Genomic DNA, 23,004 nt, shown 5'->3' on the forward strand with positions numbered 1-23,004 from the left:
ATATTTGTAATTTGCGTGGACGTCATTAAGACAGAGACCCCAGGATGGACGCGCCTCCTTGCATTAAAGAGTGTTCGGACTTATTTATAGACTTACAGATTACTGCAGTCTTCGCTCTTTTGATGCACAGGAAGAGACAAGGAAGATGGTTCACGGATGCTCCGTGAGTCCCCGTCAGATTTGGGAAGGGTCTGAAAGAGCAGTAACGGGAAAATCAAACAGGCTGTAGGAATCAAAATGACTCACAGATTGACTATTAAACACGCTCGTTTATGTCTTTGTGTGCATCTCTGCTACAAAATGACACGATTAAAGCATGAGTCAGCCTTTGTGTGCCACATATTAAAGCTTGTTTCCAGATTTTGCCTGTAGAAGTGCCTAAAACTGTCTGGAATGTGCGTTTTGTACACCGTCTCTCACTATAGGTTGCGCAATAACGTGAGGTCAGATGACAATTACACTCTGTGTGTCCAAAGATGTGAAACAACAGTAAGAGAGATGGTTTGAGACATGTCGCTAAAATCTTGATGAAAAGATAAATTAATGATGAATTTAAGGTATGATACATATAGTCAATAACATTAAATAAAAGCACTGGATAACAGGCAAAAATGACCAAAAACTTGCACTCAAGTGTGCAGCCGCCCGTCTGTGATTCAGCACAAACACAAAGGTGACGTTTGTGCTGTCTGGGTGGTGTGTTGACCATGAGCAAGGCATCGTTCAAACATTCTCATTTTAGACTCTCCAGCATGTTCTGCTGTTCCTGCTTGTTTTGTGTGTGTGTGTGTGTGTGTGTGTGTGTGTGTGTGTGTGTGTGTGTGTGTGTGTGTGTGTGTGTGTGTGTGTGCAAATGGAAGTTATGCTTCACAGGCTTTTAGCGTCACTACAGCAGGGGACTACACTTCATTTCCAAATGTTTGTCTTTCTGTCCCAGCCATTGATTTTTGTCTCCATCTGTCTTTATTACTGTGGCTCCTCTCTTCTATATAACTTCAAACACACACACACGGACACACACGGACACACACGGACACCCTTCCCTTGGCAGCCAACCATCCATCTTAGTTTTGTTGCCCCACCGTTCCTGTAAAGACCGACTTGTTTTATGTGTCACTTCTTCTTTGCACACTCATCTTTCTCTGCTGTTTTTCCTTTATAGAGAACATCAGTATAAATCTCATGATGCTGTAAAGAGCTGCATGCTTCACTCACACGCCTCATTTTTTACTCTCTATATTTACTACAGATTAGCCACTGACACTAACAGCCGTTTGACTTGTGGTAACAAATCCTATGATGGATATTTATAGTTAGTTGATAGTGGATACTGGAAGTCAACAGGACCTGTTTACAAGTTAAAAACACCTTTCTTGTACACATTTTTGGAATTCATCTGTGCAAATATTGCCTGAAAAAATATTATTTATTATTATTGTTGTTATGATATTGTTATTATTATTATTATTATTATTATTATTATTATTATTATTATTATTATTATTATTTCCTGCTTTATTAAAATAATGAGATGAAAACATCTTGTCTAGGAGAATTTTAACTAGGCTTCTGTTAGATGTCCATGCCAATGTTGCTGGAGAGGACATAAAATTATAATGTGACTATAAATTAGCTGCATTGATAATTTAAGGTTGGCTCAGAAGCAGCATTCCACTGTCTCTGGAACCAGAAGCATCTTCTCACACATGTGAGGATGAGATATAAAGAGAATTTGACTGACTTTCTGTGCATGTTCTTACCGAAGATTAAGTTGACTTGGAGATTAAGTGTGTTTATTTTTGGATGGGGATTATTGTGCAGAGGCCCGGTGGGACTGGCCAGCATCACCTGAAGGAGGAGGTGGAATTGTTGTGTCATGTTCTGGAGCTGAAATCACCCAGGAATCATCAACCCCCAGCTTGATAAGAAAAACTATCTTTTGAGCTTTTCAAGTTTAGAAAAAACGGAATCTGTCTCTGACTGGCTTTGCTGTAGAACTGGAGACAGTTACTATACTCTTCATAATGATTCTATCACTATAATCTCATGTTTGGCTCTCAGTAAAGGCAGCAAAAAATTCTCAATCACACATTTAAACCGATCAAATTTCCTAAATCTAATTGATTAACAGTCCATTGATTGGGTTTTAACACATATGCGATCTTCCAGAGCAGAAACATCTGATCTCCACACAGACAGAAGTGGTCTTCTGTGGTGATCGGGTCCCCGACAGCTGCTGGATATGATCGGATCCCCGACAGCAGCTGGATATGATCGGGTCCCCGACAGCTGTTAGATCCGTTCCCTTCCCTCCACACGGACACACACATGCGCACAAAAGTCGCGTCCTCCTCCAGAGCCGACAGTCCGTCTCATCGCGTCTCCGCAGCAGCGGCGGGCAAAGTTGCTCCTGTTCAAAGGTGAGTTTAAGAGTTGCTTCTATGGAGACATTTAACGCATTTGCCTGGTCAGGGTTATGTTGGTGGACGCGCGTTTTGCGCATGAGAACAGCGCCGCGTGTGCGTACACGCTGTTCCATAATGAGCCAGGAGCGCGCGGCTCCCGTCGGTTCATTTAAATATCAATTATAGATCATTAAGATCTTTAACAGCCACATTACATAATGACGTGTGTGTGCGAGAGAGAGGATGAAAACGGTACAAGAGATGAAGGTTAGTTGCTACGTCATCCCTCTGTTCAAGGATTTCCTTTAAACCCGAGCAGATGCGGCATGGACGCCAACATTACTAGAACGTCTGCTGTGTTCGTGTTGTGTGCTTGTGGAACACGGGTGTGTGACAACTTGTCCGTGTGGGGGCTGAATCTGGACGTTATTGATTCTCCTTCCTGCCGATGGAGTTTCATGTGTCTGCAGGAGTTTGTGCAGAGTGACATCATCTCTGATTCTAATTCTGAAATCGTCCAACTTTTCCACCATCAGCAGTATTTTAGGGCAGTACCATAAAGCTGATAACACAAGTGTTCAGGCTATTTTCACAAACAGAACAAATGTTCTGTCTCACACGCTGCATCTCTGTAGTCCTTGTTGTAGTTTTTTTTTTTTTTTTTTTTACTGATATTCTCTGTTTCCTCACATTAAAATCATAACCAGCCGGCTGCCGTTGGTCGTGCCGCTGCTCTGTATTCACAGCAGGATGCATACATGATGCAAAGTGTGTCTGATTTGTCCTTGAACTTCTTCCCTGATGTGCGTCGGTGCCGCCAGAGGCGAACCCTGTAAACGTGTGCTGCTGCGTCCACGCTCAGGTTTATTTTAGGAGAGTTACCGACAACGTCCAGCTCCATGTTTTGGTTTGCTGTTTCAAATTAGAAGCTTTCCCAATGGGTCCTCAGAGCATCCAGAAGGGCTCCGAGGAACGCAGGTCTTCTCAGCTGCAGTTCCCCCTAATGACCGCTAGAGCACCATAAACCACGCTGGCAAATCCGGATTCCCCGTGATAGCCTTAGTATCCCAATATCCCGACACTACATCAGCCAAATTCACTCTTGCGAGAAACTTTCTGAAAGTTTGAAGAGACCCATCAGCTAAAAAAAGAAAGAAAAAAAGCACTAGAACATTGGTGTCCTCTTGTTCTCTGGTGGGGGTGGAGGTGTTAAAGACGACCAGCGTGCAGTTTTCCCTGGATCAACTGCTTTCTGACTTGTTGCTGTAATAATTTCTCTAATTGTAAATCATTTCTTTCTGCTTCCTGGAGGCGACTTGTGTGCGTGCGTAACGGTATATTTCATAGAAAGATGAGGTCAGCAGAACAGCAGAAATCCAGAGGGGAACTAATTAACATAGCTGAGGTGATGATTTAAAACTCCTCCCCACCTGCTTCAAATGTGTCAGATTGAATGTATTCAAAAACTTGTCAGGAGAACTGGAGGATAGATTAAACTAAACGCTGAGAGGAAAGAGAGACCAGGCCTAATTCTAATGAGGCAATTTGTACAAATACCTGCTATAGACTGTGTAGTCTGAATGTAAAATTATGTAAATGCATAAGAATAAAAACAGCATATTAAATACCAACAGTCCCTCACCATGGTTGTACACTCTCAATTCTGCTCAGTTTTAGTGTGAACATTTCTATTATGGCATCTAAATATGGGTATTCATTAAGTCTTGAGGTGCTTTTGAGAATAAATAAAATTTAGGATTTCTTGCTGTGTTTCTTTGTCTCGGTCTTGAATATTTTGGGTCAGAGGGGAGAAAACAAGTAGAAAACCTGGCCCAAGTCAGAGAGGGGATTTTCTGCCTGTTAGAATCTAGCGGGAGTTCCTACAGGAGCACAGCGGTGCTTCTGAAATGCCTTCAAGGTCTGCATCATGACCCTATTTGGTACTGATCTTCCAGATTTCAGAAACCTGATCTGGGTATTCAAAAGGGGTGAAACGGCACCAAATAGTGGTAATTGATCCAGCCCGGCAACAGGAAGGGCTGGATGGTCCAAACATGTAGAGACACCGTTGCCACGGCTCAAATGACTCACAAGTCTGTCATCTCTGCTGTGAAGCTTTATTCTTCCTGTGAAAATATCCACAACATATACAGTGTGCGTGCGTGCGCGTGCAGCCTACATCTATGACACTGGATAATACAACATTCTTTTTTTTAATCTCAGCAAAAACCCCCTCAGCTGTTTCCTCCATCCTTTGACTCCCCCCAAAACACACATGCACACTTATACATGCTCACCAGCTCTACCACAGACTTTGGACTTCACTGTTGCCATGGCAATGGAATAGTGCACGCTCTCGCTCGCATCGCCTGTTCTTTTCTGTTGCTTTATAGAGTATCTGAGCTGTTCCCGTGCAGAAGCAAAGCAGCTTCTCTCCTCTGACACTCATTTGGAGTCTTCAGCTGCGGGATTGTTTAGTTTGTTTGTTTGGTTTTTTTGTGTTTATCAGTGACGTCATTCACATGTTCAAACATGTGTGAGAGATGCCATCCTTAGATGATACACTTCTTAATCAATTTCTCCTCTTCCTCCGTTCGCTTTCATCCATGCCTTACTCTTCCTGCCTCCTCCGTTCCTCCCCCCTCCCAGCAAAGCTAAGATGAACGCTGTGACAATTCAATGAGAGGAGAGAGAACGCCAGGCGAAGCTTCCCCCGCGTGCTGAGGAGGAAGAGTGCTCAAGGTAAAAAAAAAGAGGGAGAAGAATAAACAGAGGAAGTGGTGAAAGAAAGACACCAAGAAGGGAAGGACACAAGAGGGGAAGCCAGAGGAGCAAAGGAAGGGGGGAGAGAGAGCAAAGGATAAACGGTGGATGGAGGAGGCTCGGACCGGTGCTACGGAGCTCTTCACTGACGAGGAACAGCAGCAGAGATGGAGGCAAAAGGCAGAAACATGCCCCCAGGTAACGCACGCACACACACACACACACACACACACAGATCTGCAAACTGCTTTTTATTAACCTCAACTGCCATTTGAAAACACTGCATTCACATAACTGGATGCAAAGACCGTCGGAAACACTCTGAGGTTCTGTTCAGTCCAGGATCAAACTCTGGCTGTCACCAGATTTATTAATGCAGCGAAGGTTTCTCATCCAGGATATGTCGGATTAGTTTATTTCCCTCAAATTGTCAGTGAGCAAACTTGAAAATTTGCATTTTAGTAAGACTGGAAACATCCACATATGGAGGTCACTGCAGGGCATCAGCGCTTGTTTCTGCGAAAAGAAGATCGAGTGGATTAATCATCCTGTCTGTTGAGAAGATCTTTGTTTACTGTTGAAAAGTGGGGACAAATTTTGCTGTTATCTCAGACTCACATGTGCACGGTTTATGTATGACAATGCATGTAATTCAATGCTGAAGACAGAGGGTTCCGCTTGTGCTGACTAAAGAACAAGACATCCAGTCCATTTCTCCTCTCTGGCCCAGTATAACCAGTCTATTTCTCCTCTCTGGCCCAGTATAACCAGTCCATTTCTCCTCTCTGGCCTAGTATAACCAGTCTATTTCTCCTCTCTGGCCCAGTATAACCAGTCCATTTCTCCACTCTGGCCCAGTATAACCAGTCCATTTCTCCTCTCTGGCCCAGTATAACCAGTCTGTTTCTCCTCTCTGGCCCAGTATAACCAGTCCATTTCTCCACTCTGGCCCAGTATAACCAGTCCATTTCTCCACTCTGGCCCAGTATAACCAGTCTATTTCTCCTCTCTGGCCCAGTATAAACATTGATTCTACCCATTCTGAGCAAACCCATCCAGAAACCTTTATGTGGGGAGCATTTTAACCTTTAACCGTTTAGATAAATCACCTGTTCACCAGGCTGTTTGTGTCTGAGTGCTCTCGGTCGGTCCCTTTAATCAATGGTTTTTATTGATTGTGAACATTTTATAGGATAAAGGAGTCGTCGTTCTGCCTATTTCAGTTTTTCTGATTGTGCTTAAGCACATTCCTGAATTGAGGTCATATGTAAGGTCACAGCGCTGGTGCTCTCCCTTAGTTTGGGAATTGTGTTGCTATGGCAACAACCTTCAGGGCAGCTGAATTAGGGAAAGATTCCTTTAATGAAAATCAGATTCTGGGGGTTTCCAGAGACTGTCTGGGTCTTATCATTCCTCTGCTTTTTTAGAATTCATTTTAGCATTATAGGTAAGTGCCAGACCTGTGGAGACCACAGCTGCTGCCCAGATGTTTTATTTATGTTTCCTCCAACACAACAGATGCGTCGAAGCTCAGCTTCCCTCCTGTAGTCCTCCTCTCTGGCTGTCTCTTCACCTCTCGGCTTCCATTTCTCTCCACTTCACTCGTCCCTTCTCTTCCCATCATCCACTCCTCTCGTCTCCTATTTTTAATCACATGTGTGTAAAACTCTGAAGCATCTTTCCATTCGGGCTCATCTGCATCCCCAACACCTCCACGACTTTAGGGAAGTCCATCTGAATTTGGGGGTCTACGACATGATCCATGGTAAATCGAATCCACACACAAAAGCAGAGTCATATTTCTGTCTCCCTGCAGGCGCTTTTTCAGGGTTTAAAATATACAGCAGCGCTCTGTTGTTGCAGCAAGGTTGGCATTTTGTTCTTCAGCTGGCCTCCAGCCGCCAACATCTCTTTACTGCTGCAGGCTGCGTTTGCTTCTTTTTCTGATGATAAAAATGATTCCAGCAAATATCTGGATGCTACAGAAACCCTCCATCAGCAGCTCCTACAGCAGGACAGCGTCGTTCTAGTAATGCACACATCTGGAAAAATCACAGAATCAGGCTGATGAACAGAAACACAAATTCACTTATTGACAAGATGGTTTGGGGCCCTACGGTGGTTTTAGATTTCAGCTTCCTTCCCCGCCCGGCGATGGTGTGGTGTGAGCGCGGCATCCAGGTGCTGCTCACCACCATGGGAGCGTTTGCAGCTTTTGCCCTGATGACAGTGGCCATCGGCACGGACTACTGGCTGTACGCCCGCGCCTTCATCTGCAATAGCACGGCCAACTCAAGCCAGGACGACTCCAACAACAACAAGGACAAGAAGGACCCTGGGGCCCTCACCCACTCGGGCCTCTGGAGGATCTGCTGTCTGGAAGGTACAGCTAGTTTTGTGCTAGTTCTGTGTGTGTGTGTGTGTGTGTGTGTGTGTGTGTGTGTGTGTGTGTGTGTGTGTGTGTGTGTGTTTGTCTGTTTGTGTGCATAGCTTTACTCATCATGCTATGCATCTGAGGGTCTGAGACTGGTGTGTACATAAGTGTAATCAGAACAGACATAAATAGGTGGTCTCTTGTTTTCTTACACACACGCACGCACACACAGCAGTAAAATTATTTCTATGTCTGCGTCACTGCTTTAATTATACGCCAGAAAAATGTCCAACGTTGAATTATTAACAATGTTGCAGGTGCGGAATGTTTGTTTAATGCACACAGTTGGGATTCATGAGGTTAGAGTTTTGAGACATCCTCACCAGGTGACAGTGGTGGTGATGCATCCTTTATGGCCGTTTCTTCCTGTCGTTGCCACTGACAGTAAACAACATGCAGATCACGTCTCGAGCCTTTTCATCAGCTTCACCTGCTTAGTTCCCGCAGTAATTATAACTGTCACTTTAATGCTGTATGTTGGCCCTTTTCCTATATTTCCAATTATTTTTGAGTTTACGGCGGTTCTGATGAGCTCTGCTCTGCTTTGCCTGCCCCCCCTGTCTCTACCCAGGCTTGAAGCGAGGTGTGTGTTCCCAGATCAACCATTTCCCCGACGATGCAGACTATGACCAAGATGCTGCAGAGTATCTTCTGCGTGAGTGGCGGGCGTGTACACACACACCAACACACACACACACACACACACACAGAGAAAGGACAGAAGGGGCTGGTGGGCGGACATCAATGCACGGATGTCAGATTCAAGCAAAGCATTCCTGGGTGTGTGTAAATGTGTGTATGTGTGTATAAATGCTCAGGTGCAGGGGGTTGGCAGTCTGGGGGTGTACAGAAAGCTTTTTCTCCACAGATGGATTGAAAAAAAAAGCCTTCACTAATGGATTATTTTCAGCTCAGGATTCAGGTTTCACATCTTGTCTCTTTGATGGCAGCAGATTGTGTCTCTGCAGCCACTGAGAGTTTGGTTTGTGAGGACACATCCATCCATGCTCTACAGAAAGCATCTGCCTCTACCTTCCATCTTTTTCTACGAACAGAAAAACCCAGAAAAGCACCTGCAGGCTCCATGTATATATTCACTCATCAGCGTTACCTTTTCCCAAAGAAAAGACTGAAAAGTCACCTTGAAAAATGACGAGCTTTGCTGTTACACACACACACACACATCTGGCAGAGAGTTATTCAGCATTTTAATATCCTGGAATGACTACAGCATCTCTTCCCAGGTATTGATCTTTTCACTGGATACCTACAGAATCTCACTCCAACTCCCTTTGAAGGTTAAGGCACATGCAGAGTGTTTGATCACATTACAACATCCTATTCTCCTAAAGCCTGGATTTCAAATGCATGCTGGTCTGAATAATGCCCCTTACACACAAGCAGTGTTGTTATGATGCATTTAAACCTGATTCAGTGGATAAAATGTTGCCTACAACAATTAAACTGATGCATCTCTATAAGATATTGGGGTCTTTGTAGTGTCAACTTTCATATCCTGGTAACACTTTTTATCCTCACTTTGTTCCTTCAAATGACATTAATCCTAAAAATAAACTCAATGATTGGAAAAGAGGACACAACAAAATCACCTACAGCTTTTACTAAAAAAGGAGACAATATGAAATAAGAAAGGCAGAGTACCTGCAGCTACACCTTTCCTTGCCCTCCTGCAGGTGTGGTACGAGCCTCCAGCATCTTCCCCATCCTCAGCGCCATTCTGCTACTGCTGGGTGGAGTCTGCGTTGCCTCCAGTGGCTTCTACAAGAGCAAGAGGAACATCATTCTTGGCGGAGGGATTCTCTTTGTAGCTGCAGGTAAGACATCATCGTTTAGTTGGAGAAACTACGTCTCTTTCCTCTCGAAATTGACTCTGACTGCTGCTAATGCTACTGCATATTAGCAATCGTTGCAGAGTTAATGTCCTAGATTTGCTGATTGCCTTTTGTACAAAGGATATGTTTTGTCTACAGTTGCACATTCAGAGTCTCCCTGCCAGGATAAAATGAACTGAGCTGTAGCTCCATGTGTCTCAGAGGAGCACTTACCTTCCAAGTCTGGTCTATTTCTTCAGGGCTGAGCAACATTATTGGAGTGATCGTGTACATCTCGGCAGCACTGAGCGACATCTCCCCAAAGAAAGATGAAGACAAGAAGTGGCACTACTCCTACGGGTGGTCCTTCTACTTTGGCGGCCTGTCCTTCATCCTGGCTGAGATGGTGGGCGTGCTCGCTGTCAACATCTACATCGAGAAGAACAAGGAGCTGCGCTGCCGCTCGCGCACTGACCTGTTCAAAAGCACGACTCACGCCATGCTACGGCTGCCCAGCTACCGTTTCAGGCGGCGGTCCCGATCCAGCTCACGCTCCACTGACCCGCCGCAGTCACAGGAAACCTCGCCCATTGGCGTCTCTAAGACCTTCAGCTTGCCTCCCTCTGCCCCACCTTTCTCTGTGGCCACTCTGCCAAACCCGCACAGCAGCAGTGGAAGTGGTGGAGGTGGCGACATCTCAATGTACACCCTATCCAGGGACTCTAAATTGGGCAGCCTGGGAGGCGGCGCACCACCTCTCTACGGGACGGTGGACCGCGCCACCCTGTACCAGCTCCACAACTATTTCCCAAAAGATTCCAGCGGCGGCGGTGGTGGAGGAGGAGCAGTGGTAAGCAGCGGTACACTTCCATCTCATTCCAAGTCCAACTTGGCAGCAGCAGCAGCCGTAGCCCAGAATTCGGCCCCGCTGAATACCCCCACCTCAGCGGCTGCACCGACCCAGCCTGCTCCAATATCTACTGCCACCATGGAGAGGGACAGGGGCAACGTGGGAACTCTGGACCGACTGACGGCCAAGCGAGACAGGGATAGCAACTCAGATACGCTTAACAGGAAGACTACGCCAGTTTAAAGTGAAACCTCCGAGCGTTAGGGTGTTAAAAGAGAAAACAACCGAGCTGAAGCTGGGTGGGTGCCAGATAGGAGTGTTCCTGCCCTTGAGCCTGGGGTATCTACCTGCCATAAAACTTAACATAAGCAGCCACAAACACATGGGATGATCATGAAGATCAATGACATCTGCCTTAATGTTTCCAAAAGTCTTGCGTGTGACTAATTTCTCGTCACAACGCAAACAACTATACCGTAATCCTAAATTCAGCTTTAGCATCATTATACTTAACCTTATCAGCCAAACTCTTGATTAGGAATTTACCAGTCGAGCCAGCCCCCCTGTGTGGCAGTTGGAGGTTAAGTGCCTTGCTGGGGAGGCATGGAAGCTCAGGCACTAATTTTTAATTGCTATTCTACATTTGTTCAGCTACTATTAAACCTGAAGCTGCATTTAGCCAAGTAACAAGCTGCTCTTTGACAAGGTGTGTAACCGTTCCAGGTCAACAGTAGCTACCTAAAGACTAATCATCAGCCATATGTGACCTCCTGACACACACCACTAAATTCACTGTGGGCTATTTATTTTTCATCATCTGTCAGGTAGTAACAGCAGAAAAAAGTCATTTTATGCCTCCATTACTCCACTGCCACCTTACCTGAGTTGTTCTGACTGACATTATATTCAGAGTCAGTGTTCAAATGTAACGTGTAATAAAAGTGGCTGAAGGGAAGAAGAGCTACAGGTAAAGGCTGCAATACAGCTAATGCCAGTTAGCATCTGTGAATTATCAGTACTTTACATTTTAAGAATTATAGCTAGTGTGGCTCCGTACAAGTGATGTTTTTTTTGTTTTTTTTTTGTTTAAACCAATTTTTTTTTCCTTTCCTAAAACCTAAACAAGCCATTGGATTCTGCATTTGAAGAAAATCTTCAGTCTCAATACTGTTTCACAGCGCCACTGTGTTACGGATGAGCTGGCTGAATCATACTGTTATACCTCGTTGTAAATCTAGTTGCTCTACCACTTTCCAAAACCCGGGATTTATTCTTTGACAAATGTCTCTCAGTCTGGAGTAATAGCTCTTCAGGGAGACAGAGGTCTGTGCACCTGATCTGGTGTTGATTCGTGGAGTTTATTCAGGGTTTACGTGACTTTTTACACTGATGTTTGGATGCTGACGGCTAAAGGACGTCATCTGTTTAGTGTTCCTGCTGCAGCCTCAGGCTTAAGGGTGGGCATCAATTTATTAATGCTCAGGGGTGGAGTTCCACTCAGAGATGGGAGAATAAAGCAGGTGTTACTCCAATACGAGATATCAGCCATTTTATCAAACCAACTTCCTTACTTCAATTTCAGGGTATGTTTGAAAGAGGAGTGGATTTGGGGGAACAATTCCACAACGGATGGGACAGAACACAACCTGTACTGACTTGTTGACTGAACTTTGAACTAAATCCAACCTAAATGACATGTTGGAGGAGGGAAACAGAAAAGAGCACAACTGCCAACATTCGATCCTCCTCCCGCTCTCTCTCTTTTCCGTATAACTGTATACTCTTTCTCAAACTACAATAATAAATGTGTAATTGAGTATATTATCGGTCCACTCACTTAAAAGCACATAAAGTCTGTAAATGGTAATCTTTGGATTGTCTTTTCATCCTGACTGAATGATCATCTCTACGTTACCTGAGATTGTAACTCTGGATATTATCTTGTTGCTGTTGTTTCTATGAGCGTAATGGTTTTTTGCAGGGTATTAATAACTTACTTTTACGTGATTTTCAATCTTTATTTTAACGTCTCTTTACTTGCTTCTGCACACTAAAGTCGATGGTGTCATGTGGAAAGCATGTGCACAAAAGTAAGAGGGTATTTTTTCATTATATTCTTTATTTTAGCATCTGCTCTCATTTGTTCTCCGTCTTTTGAATATTCGTCAATTGTTGCTCTTCCATCAAGATTGGTCTTCAGTTTGGTGCAGACCAGATGTGTTTTTATTTATTTTATAAACATTACCAACGTAGCCTAATACTCAGTGTTTATTTTTTAATGTTCTGAGTCGTGTTGAATTGTAGGACATAGAATTTATATTATTATATTTATTTACGTGGTGGTATGTATTAATATTCTTAATGTTAAACTGTTTCAGAGTTCTTATACCTGTAAATTTGGCCTATAAAGGCTCCATGTCTGCCTTTGACATATTGTCAGTAGCCTAAGCTTTGGGACAGCGTACTAAATGTGACGTCTATTGGTTGTTTTCACTATAAAGAGCAACTAAACACACCAGAATTCTTCAAAACGTGAACTGACCTGCGTCACAATGTTGCATTTCACCCTTTTGTAAAGTCATAAGATCATGGTCAAATGCAGCTGTACCGTCCTCCCATGTCTGTCTTAATGAAAAAAAGCCATTTTTGAAGCAGCAGAACAACCATTTAGGCTACTGACATTAGTCAAACTTAAAACTCATTAAATGGGTTAAGTGGCATATTTTCATTCAGCAACTTGTGTAAGAACAATAAGAAACTGGGGAAGCAATATAATATACTAATCTTTACTGGCAAAGATACAAAAATATAAGTAAATACACATATATAAACATATATATATATATATATTAAATAAAGTTCTATATCAAATGTGCTGTGTCCTCTGATTTATTAAATCTATAAGGATTAAACCGTGTTGCTCCTGTAGATCTTAGATTCAGGTGAGTTTAGTGGATGCAGAGTTGAGAAGTGTGTGATCTCGGGCGCCACACAGTCAATCAGTGGCGTCAACTCATGGTAATAATGGTGTTACATGACAGGAAAAGTCTTTATTCCAAGATAGATCTGAGAAGTCTGACCTAAAAAAAGAGAAGTTCACGCTGTGACAGGCAGTAATTAAGATGGCGCGGTGTCTTAATCCTCCAAAGTCTTGAAACCCAGGAAGTGACTGTCAGCCCCGAGAAAAGGCGATTGTTTTTAATCCCCCAGACAATAGACCTGCTAGCAGAGAGAGAATTTGATTTAGTGTCAGAGTTTTAATTAGTAGTCGGCTGCTCTGAGTCCTCCTGACAGGACAGAGCAGAAATGGGCTCAGACAGGGGGCCAACTGTAGAGCTGTTTCATTCTCCATATAAATCTATTTTAAAGGTATATAAAATGGAATCCATAACTATGGACGTCTGCAAGATTGAGGGTCTTTGTGCGAAGCATCAGTTTTGGAACAATCAAAGGCTTCATTAAACACTTCATAGCATGAGAAGATAAATAAAGCAGCTGAGGTTCAACAGTTACGTCAAGTAGGCAAAGACAAATAGAAGATTTCATGGCCTTCACTACCTGCAGACACCTGAGGGTCTAGGATGGTGTTACAGTGGCTGGTGAGAAGGTTCTGGATTTGATTCTGACTCCTGCCAGACTAAATTGCTGCTAGGTTGGGGTGAGTGGTACGTGGGCACAGCACAAAGCCACCACAGCTGTATTTCCTATACAGTTACTCTGCATTTCAATTTCCTCCCAACATTCCGGGCTCGCCGCCTCTTTGCCGCGGTGGCGAAAAGTCCGTGTCTGTAGTTGCTGATAACGACTCTGGGCTCACTGACAAACGGCAGCGGGCCGGTGGGGAGGTCTGTCAGTCAAGATTACAGTCTAATTGTCCTCAAATCCAGCCTTGCTGACAGAGGTTAATTTGCGAGAGGAAATGCTCAGTGACTTCCTGACACAGTTTCTAAAGCTTAGACATATGAATGTGATGTTTCTTTTTAATGGTATTCACTTTATCTGACCAGGACTCTAAGATTGCTGCCAGCTGATTAATCCCATTTAATTTGTTCACATTTTAATTTTGGATGCTCAAACAAGACAGTTTGTTAAATGGAGTGGCAATTTATAGTCATGGCTGGAGGGGAAGTATATCACTGCAGTAATGGCATACTGCCGTCACCATATTTGTTGCTGCAGTTATATATATCTCCTGTTAACGTGGTTGAGCAGGAGAGTTGGATTTAATGTCCTTTGAAATCTGAGAGATTGAAAATTAAACATTTAACTGGAGTCAAGTCAAGGTTTCATAACACCCAGGAAAACTCTTCAAGCACTAAATAGTTCCTTGGAGATAAGGTTCACTGCAAAAAAAAACACTTATTGCTTTGTTGGATGCTAGCCAGATAGCATTAGCATGCACCCCCAGATGCTATGAGTAACGGGAGTGCGGCGAGTGGAGCAAAGTTTGCTGACTTAAGAGAAAAATATTGCCTAAACAAGCCAAGGTCTATGCTCACTCTGCTTCATGACTTCTCATATTCATTTGAGAAGGATAATTTGATTCTCTGTGGTCCAGTAAAATGGATCAGGCGGCAGCCGGAATGTATGACATCAGGAGCTTGGGTGCACACCATTGCGTTGTGTGTCCCAGCGTGTGTGTAAATGAAGAGCATGTGTATTTGCAGTGAATACCAGAGTGTGTTTGCGCACAGTTTGTGTCCCAGGTTTGTGTTTCTGGTGCCACGTCAGCCTCATTGGCCACGCACTAAATTTAGCCAGGAAAGCACAGCCAAACAGCACGGGAGATGTTTCAGTCAGACGTTAGTCTGGAAGGAGGTCAACTCTGAATAAGATGACAGGAACCAAGCTGGTGGTATCTGGTTATCTCAACCATTAGCATGTAGCATAGCGGTACATGAAGTTGAGCCAGAAAGGTTGACTGATTTGGAAATGTAAACTGGTGAATTTGAACCGTTTAAGCCACTCTAGGTGACATTTCCTGACTACAGTTAAAAGGGTCGTGCAGGTGATCTATTTGATACAGGTGATTGGTGGTCATGTTTACAGTTAGCAACTGAATGTGGATTTTCAATGCAGTGGGGTTTAAATTAGGATTCTTATCACTATAAGAGTACAAAAAGGGAAGCCTAAAGAGGACAGAATTAAAAATTAATGCGATGTGAATAATAAAATTAGTTCATTCAGTCTGTCATCTCTATTCATCTCTTACTCAGGCAGAGAAATGAACAAGTGGTGTGTGTGTGTGTGTGTGTGTGTGTGTTGTGTGTGTGTGTGTGTGTGTGTGTGTGTGTGTTGTGTGTGTGTGTGTGTGTGTTACAAATTAGGCGACTAACTACCCAGGTGCCTTTCAGTCTCTCTTAGGGGCATGTACACAGTTCCATGGAGGATGTCTGGGCTCGGGTGATCATTCAGAGAACCCTTCACCCAGCCCTCCTCAGAGGCCACAGGGGTTGTTCTGGCACCAGGTTAGAAAAGCTTTAGAATCTTTTGCTTTAGCAAACCTAAAAACCTAACTGGGAGGACTTAACTAGCAGTATTCTGGATGGATGGATGGATGGATGGATGGATGGATGGATGGATGGATGGATGGATGGATGGATGGATGGATGGATGGACGGACGGACGGATTTGCAATTTCTGTGGCCACATTAATTTACTTTTCTCATATACACATGTAGACAAGATCTAATTTACACTTAAAAGTTAAGTCAAGTGTTTTTATTTACTGTGTGCTTAATTTTTAATAGCAGTTTTAAAGTTGTGGGTAACTGTGAGCATTAAAACAACCAAAAAAAAAAAAAAACCCCGAACACCCAACTGTAAAACAACCCCTGCAGATTAATTAGCAAGACAAAACAGGTCTGCATGGACACTGCAACATAGCATCTAAAGAGTCACTGTCCTAGTTTTTTCAGCCTTAGCAGGATTAACTACAACACATTTGCATCAAAATATGGTCAAAGACGTGTATTTAGAGTCGAGGATTCAGACTTGCTTGGAAACTAAACACTGTTGTGACATGAAAAAAAACAAACATGCTCATGTTTCAATTGGGTTTAGAGTAAAAAAATCTCTCTGCTAAGACATCATCATCAAGCAACTTTGCTTCTCTGTACCTTTGCATCTCAGAATCAGAGGGGGGGTCATTTAAAGGGCAAATGTCCGGGTCACTAGCTGCTGCTGTCCCTACGAGGGAGACACCTCTTCCAGGGGCTGTAGGGCAACGCCAGCAGCAGGAAGAGGATCCCACCCACGATAAGGACGGCTCCCGCACAGCCGATACATGACACAGACCAGGAGAACTGGTGGGAAAGAGGCACCGTGGGGTCACTGGCAAGTAAGGCCAGCAAAGACTGGTGGAAGACCACCAGACACAGAAGCACCAAGATCCCTGAAGTGGAAACAGTGGAGGGTTTAGCATCCTTGTGACCTTGGAACGTTAAACGTGAGTCAGTGCAGCTTGAAGGTGCGTCTACAGACCTGACAGAATAAAGCAGATGGATGCTGGCTTGAGGAAAAATAGAATCTCTTTGCTGAGGGACATTGTGATGCATATGGCTCCCATCACCATCAGAAACAGGCTGAACATAGCCAACATGGCCGTCGCTATGTTCAGATCTGGAGGGGAAGGCAGGAAGGGGGAGAACACTTCATTGGCTGGAATTACAGATTAAACTCAGCATTTGGGGAGTTTGATCCCAGATAGGAAAAGAATTTATACAAATTCTCAACCTAAATATATCTGCCAGAATTTTTAATTACGTCTTATACTAAGCACTCTGAAATAATCTGAAGGACAGACTATAACTACTTTAAAGTAACTCATCCTCAAATCCAATCAGTCAATCTGTTTTCCTGTTAAAACCTCACTTTACTTTATTTCTGTGATAGTCTGTGATCACATGCAAATATTTCCATAGATATTAAGCAACAGCATTTCCATTCAATGCACACATTAAAAATCACAGTCTATTTGACTTTAAACAGTGATAGCCTATTAAATCACTTCTTTTTTGCCACGAGGAACCAACAAATGATGAGATTTATATAAAGGTACTCCTGTGTTCCCTCCTGTACTCGTCCCTGAGGTCTCAACATTATGGATTCGCCAGTAAAATGAGATGTTAGATGGCAGCTTGGAGATACTTGAACACAGCGTAGGCAGAACAGACCTCAAACACTCAGAGATCAGACAATGGCCAGCCTGAAAGAGTGCAGCGAGGAGGTGATGAGAGACAGCAGCAGAGAGAGGACAAAGACAAGGACTGACTGATGGAGAAGGGAAAGCAGGAGGCAGCGAGAGGTAGAGCAGGAGATGGAGGAGTGGGCGGATAAGGTGGGACAGCAGTTGAGAGAGGCTCTGACTCACTCTTCTGTGTTGTCTTCTGGAACATCACGGTGTTTTCTCCTGTGGTGAAGAACTTGAAGAAGGTGCAGTTTGATTCTGCCACAGGAGGGGAAAAAGGAAAATGTGAGAAAGATTAACATTGACAGGTAATCTGCAGACGATCTCTATGAGCGTCAAGGCGATGCATTTTCATCAGCACCACATGCTTTGACTAAACACATCAGCACACAATCGGCCTGGAATATCAAGCGCAGGCTCAAGGTGACAGAGTCGCTTTCTGCTCCATGAATATTCTGCCTAATTGAGCTTTGCCCATCAAACACAACGTCATCTCAGCCAGTTCAAGCACACAAACCAGCGTGCATCACTCCTAATTAGTGCCAACTGGGCCAAATCCTCTGGGAGTTCAGCGGGTTACGTCGCTACTTCCGTTGCCTTTCAGCACTCAAATCGACACCAGTCATCAAATAACTGGGTGGATGCAGCTCTGCAACATGCGAGACACACCAAACGGCGATCACTACCGTCATCTGCAGCAGTTTCACACATTCATCCATTGGGGATTAATGTATTCTTCACTATAACCCCATGAGAGCTGCAGTGATTCATTACTTGATAGAAAAATGTGTGATTTGCTCTCTTCCTACTGCCTTAATATTCACATTCTCAGCTCCATGTGTTAAACCCAACTCATCCTGCATGAACTACAGCATGTAAACACACACTGCGTGAATGTCACCTATGCATTATCATCCAAAATGTGCGAGCCCACGTGTGCAAACTGTGCAAAAGCTCCAGTTACAGAAAAAATCAGAAGGTTGTGGGTTCAGCTGCAGGCATAGGGCCTTTTTACCTGGAGTCTACACGTTGCCTTTACTTACTTCCCTCAAGATGGATTGATTTACTAAATGTGGTTGTTTTCATGGTTATTTTACTCTTGACACAAAGCCAGCTTGTGGATTGACTCGCTCTCCGTCTCTCTCGCTCACACACACACACACAGACACACACACACACACATCATGACTCATGCTGATGGTCAGCCAGTACAGTATGTCATGCAGCCAGCAATCAATCTGTGAACACCAACAGTCGGGCTGATCACAGACTCATGCAAACTCGCATCAGCAGACTCACACGACGGCCTGATAAACATTGGGTTAAACACACAGGCATGCACACACACGCACGCATGGACACCCCCCCTGCTCAAACAGAAACACACAGACACGCTGAAGCACCTCCGGGCAGCTCTGCAGGTCCGCAGCTCTCTCTTTCTGGATCGATATCAGCCACCCACAAGGTCTTGGTGCAGCCCTTCCACAGCCCATAATGAGCTGTGAGACAAGTCTGTCAAAAGACATCCATCACTACTTTCCCCATTTCTTCCTCTTTAGTGGCCGTCACATTTGGGTGGACTGTGTATTGATGGATGTTTCACCTGGTTGTTATAGAAATTTTTGGGGGGTGCCAGCTCTACCCAGAACTCTGTCCCGACCCCGAGGACCGTCAGCACAACGCCGACAATGGCCACAAAGAACGCCAACTTGATCTATAGACGAGAGGAAAATGTGAAATACAAAATTTATTCATTTGGGTGAAAGACATGGCTCAGCTAGTGTATAACTATAAAAATACATCCCACAACCAGACATTACACTAATACCCCTCCAAGTGTTATGAATGACTAAGTGAACCAAGGACCCTTCGCATCGTGGTATTTGTCACTTGACGTTTATCTGACGTGCAGGACCCACCTCCACAATGCTGTAGAACCCCCCCCCCCCAAATTTCACAGCAACAACATTCCAAACAGTGAAGCCACCATCCAGCAGGATAACGTAGCCTAGCTACAAATACGATTCAGGAGTGGCTGGAGTAACATGACAAGGAGTTCAAGACAGACTCCTCAGATCTAAATCCAGTCCAACATTCATGGGACAGAATAGATGCCGCTGCCCACTCCCTTCTTTACCCCAGAGAATTTACTGTTAATGCTGATTTATTGATAAGATATAAACCTTTGCAATCTGATGCACACGGCATCTCCTATAAACAAACAAAGATAGTGTTACCATAGCAATCAGGGCAACACAACAATATATAACAAAGACGTGTAGACGGGACGACACCTGAACTGACACCAGCATGTTTTCACTGCTAAAGCAAAATCTCCCCAAAGAAGGCAACGGAGCTGAAATTTGCTACTTTTGATATCTGTCCACATCTGTATGTTTAACACTTTTCCAGTGTCTCCCCCCATGAGGACGAGTCTGATTTCAATAGAAAAGTGTCTAGTGATGGATTGACTAGCTCACTTCACATTGTTAACGCACTCACCTTTCCTTCCTGGGCCTCACTGATGGCGCGTCCCCCTGATGTTGTCCTGCGGCGCTTTTTACCCCCAAATGTACTCCGTCCACTCATCAGGTTGGCAAAGCCTGCAGGACCCTGGGTTGGTCCCCCTGTCACAGGTGTTCCCACCGGTCCCGTCGCCGCAGGAGCCACCGCGTGGCCCTCCTCATCGGTCACCAAAAAAGTAGCCCACATGCTTGAAGAAAATGTTGTCCTTCTAAAATAGATGAGCTAATTCACTTCAAAAGGGACGGAACCAATGAAACTAAAATTGCAGGCAGCAAAAACAAAGAGTGAACAATTAACGCTTCTAATAAAAACCTTCAGCAGCAAACAGCTGGAGCCTCCTCTAAAGAAAAAAACTTGGCCTCGACAACGTGGGAACATCTAATAAATTATTCATCTCAAAGGAGAAAAAAAACAGGACGTGTGTGGAAAAACCACAACCACAGTCTGGAGAGGGCAGGTAGTGGTGCTTCCTGGAAATCAGGATGGGACAAAAACACAAAAGGATGTAAAAGAACACACTCACGTTTCCAGACAAACATGTGATGCTGCTCTAATACATTTCACATCTGTGAGTGCATGAAACACAGAAGCAAACTGAGCCGTCACGCTGATGTGGAATGACTCTTAAACCCTTTATGTCTGCAGCAAGAATGGAGCAGCTGTGCTGCCACATTCCAGCAGGAAGTGGTGACACCCGACATGACACACACACACACACACACACACACACCAGACGGAAGATGGAAGTTTTCTATGATGATGCTGATGAGGTGTGACTACAGTGAAACCCTAACCCTCTGCCTTTAATCTGCCCCCGTGATCTGAGTGTGGTCATCATACAGTGGGACAGATCCCGATCCATGTGCCATGGTTAAGGATCCTGAATGAGGTTTAAATGATCTCACTCTGATCGCTCCCAGATCCTGTTCTTCTGAGGTCTTAGAGAGTGGATGAAATCCTGTTTTCTATCAGAGGGTCTCTCTCACCAACATCAGTCTTACTGCATAAAAGCTTATATTTATGCACCATTTGGACCCTTCCTGATAATTGACCTGCTCCTTGGACGCCAAACTCCATAACGTGCGTTATCATCAGCATTCCTCAATATTAATATTTTAAATCAAATAAATGCAATAACTCCAATTACAACTTAAACACTGCAGGTTTGTTGCAAAGGCAGCAAAGAAGATTCCATATTCTAACAGCAAAAGTTGGATTCTACAGTGATCAAGGAACAGCTGCTGTCTTCAGGTCTGCACACAGCTCTCCTTACACCACTCGCGGAAGAAACTAATTACAGGCGGACTAACAGGTGACAAACACCCTGAAACGGGTTCACCCTCTTTAAACACCCACGGGCTCCAAAAATAAACCAATATGCAACATGGATCTACGACAGTTCTCGTGGTAACTGTCATGCAAAAAGCAACCTCCATTTAACTTCAGCCCCCGACAATCGCACACGCGCACGAAACCGTTTAACAGCCGGGAAGCAAACATGCTTGATTAGTTCAGACACGTCACTTTTAACGCTGCGCTCCTCAACACGAGGAGCGCCACGTCCAGACACCCGCTGCCCTCACAAAAGGTACAACAATGATTTTAACAAGTTGCTGACCTGATTTGTGTGTGCGTGCTTCTGCTCAGAGGCCAAGGAGAGGTGACAGGAGTAGCAGAGGAGAGGGGGGGAGAGAGAGGTAGATGGGGGAGCAAGAGGGAGAGGGGTGGAGGGGCAAAACGGGAGTTGGTGTTGCGTCTGACGGAGGACGGGGGTTTTAAGGGTGTGTGTGCATGTGTGGGGGGGCAAGTATGTAAGTGAATCTGTTTATGCTAACGTAGACAGTTGGAGATGGACTCTCTGGATGTGTGCCCCCAACACACACACACACACACACACACACACACACACACACACACACACACACACACACTCAATGACTGTAGTGTGGATGTCATATCTCTGTCCGTTCTATTTTTGCCCCCCACCTGTTAATGACATTAAAGCTGACCCGGGGGGAAAGGGCTTGCAGTGGGGGGGCTTGTGTCACTTCTACCCTGGCTGCAAGGTTCACGTCCGTGGCCACAGCTACGATCCCCCTGACTGAAGAGGAAATTGTAGATTCAACACCTTGAAAACTAAGAAATGCGAGCAGCTGGCTGTGGTAGAGGGACGTCAGAGGTGTCCGATCAAACGCAGGCAGCCAACAAGGCTCAACCAAACTGACATAAGCATTATATAGAGTTTTTAAAAAATCAACACACATAAAACACATCTAATTGGCTGTAATGTTCAACCTTCACATGCATCTTAGCATATCCAGAATATGAGGAGGATTAATAAAACATGCAGGTGTAAAGGTTGTGGAATCACAACGCAGAATAAAGCCGCACTAACAGTTGGCTTTAGCACAACCATTGTTGTTGTTTTCCTTCTGTCTTTCACTCCTTCCTATTTAGCCCCCATCTTTGTGCAACTTGGACGTCCTTGCACAGACACATGCACACCATACATCATAATGCCGGTCACATCTGACTGCAGTGTTCTCCTCAGGCAGCGTCTGCCGACCCGCTGCAGAGGTGGAACTACTCAGGCTCAGGAATACATCTGACTTATTATCGGGTGACTAGTCTCTCCTTTCATTATCCACAAGCTCAACATAGACGGACCATGTTAGGGTCTGAACATCTGGGCCTTTAAACATGGCAAATACGTGTGTGTTTCGGTTCATACCGTTGGCGCAAAAGGCGTAAAGATTAACGTGCACAGGTTTGGTTGGATGAGACGTGACTCCTCACACGGGTGTGAAACATAACCACTGGACACCACAGACCTGCTGTTTGGTGGGACAGAATGTTTCCAGGGAGGATCAGGCTGGCCTGGTAGACGCGCCACTCTGTGCGCTCTGCCCGAGTGGACGCGCAGCTGGCGGGGATGATTTGGGCGACGTGGACGGTGCATCCATCCCGAAATATGTTCTGAGGATAAGAAACCATTTGCACTTGAC

The 23,004-nt window shown here is 44.5% G+C and overlaps 2 protein-coding genes across 7 annotated transcripts; one reads left to right on the forward strand and one right to left on the reverse strand.

The window, feature by feature from the left end:
• The first annotated feature begins 2,259 nt into the window (after positions 1 to 2,259).
• On the forward strand, positions 2,260 to 13,155 carry LOC130518276 (voltage-dependent calcium channel gamma-4 subunit-like). Of its 2 annotated transcripts, XM_057020748.1 has the most exons (6): positions 2,260 to 2,420; positions 5,055 to 5,366; positions 7,297 to 7,551; positions 8,174 to 8,257; positions 9,297 to 9,437; positions 9,695 to 13,155. In XM_057020748.1, exons 2-6 carry the CDS (start codon positions 5,336 to 5,338, stop codon positions 10,525 to 10,527), a joined length of 1,344 nt encoding a protein of 447 aa, XP_056876728.1. In that variant the 5' UTR covers positions 2,260 to 2,420; positions 5,055 to 5,335; the 3' UTR covers positions 10,528 to 13,155. The 2 variants fall into 2 exon arrangements, with proteins under 2 accessions (XP_056876728.1, XP_056876729.1); XM_057020749.1 differs by lacking the exon at positions 2,260 to 2,420 and having other exon boundaries at positions 4,753 to 5,366.
• On the reverse strand, positions 12,552 to 22,822 carry LOC130518277 (voltage-dependent calcium channel gamma-6 subunit-like). 5 transcript variants are annotated; one of them, XR_008947977.1, is made up of 8 exons: positions 21,618 to 22,822; positions 19,976 to 20,469; positions 19,077 to 19,187; positions 18,877 to 18,985; positions 17,657 to 17,731; positions 16,768 to 16,905; positions 16,404 to 16,678; positions 12,552 to 13,364 (listed from the first exon to the last, which is right to left on the reverse strand). XR_008947977.1 is itself a non-coding variant. In XM_057020751.1 (7 exons), the coding sequence occupies exons 2-7, from the start codon at positions 20,183 to 20,185 to the stop codon at positions 16,458 to 16,460; spliced, it is 864 nt and encodes a 287-aa protein (XP_056876731.1). In that variant the 5' UTR covers positions 20,186 to 20,207; positions 21,618 to 22,822; the 3' UTR covers positions 15,991 to 16,457. The 5 variants fall into 5 exon arrangements, 2 of the variants coding, with proteins under 2 accessions (XP_056876731.1, XP_056876730.1); XR_008947976.1 differs by lacking the exon at positions 12,552 to 13,364 and adding an exon at positions 13,371 to 13,503; XR_008947975.1 differs by lacking the exon at positions 12,552 to 13,364 and adding an exon at positions 13,371 to 13,506.
• Positions 22,823 to 23,004: the final 182 nt, after the last annotated feature.

Source organism: Takifugu flavidus, chromosome 21, assembly GCF_003711565.1.
Source record: "Takifugu flavidus isolate HTHZ2018 chromosome 21, ASM371156v2, whole genome shotgun sequence".
Taxonomy (NCBI): Eukaryota; Metazoa; Chordata; class Actinopteri; order Tetraodontiformes; family Tetraodontidae; genus Takifugu; species Takifugu flavidus.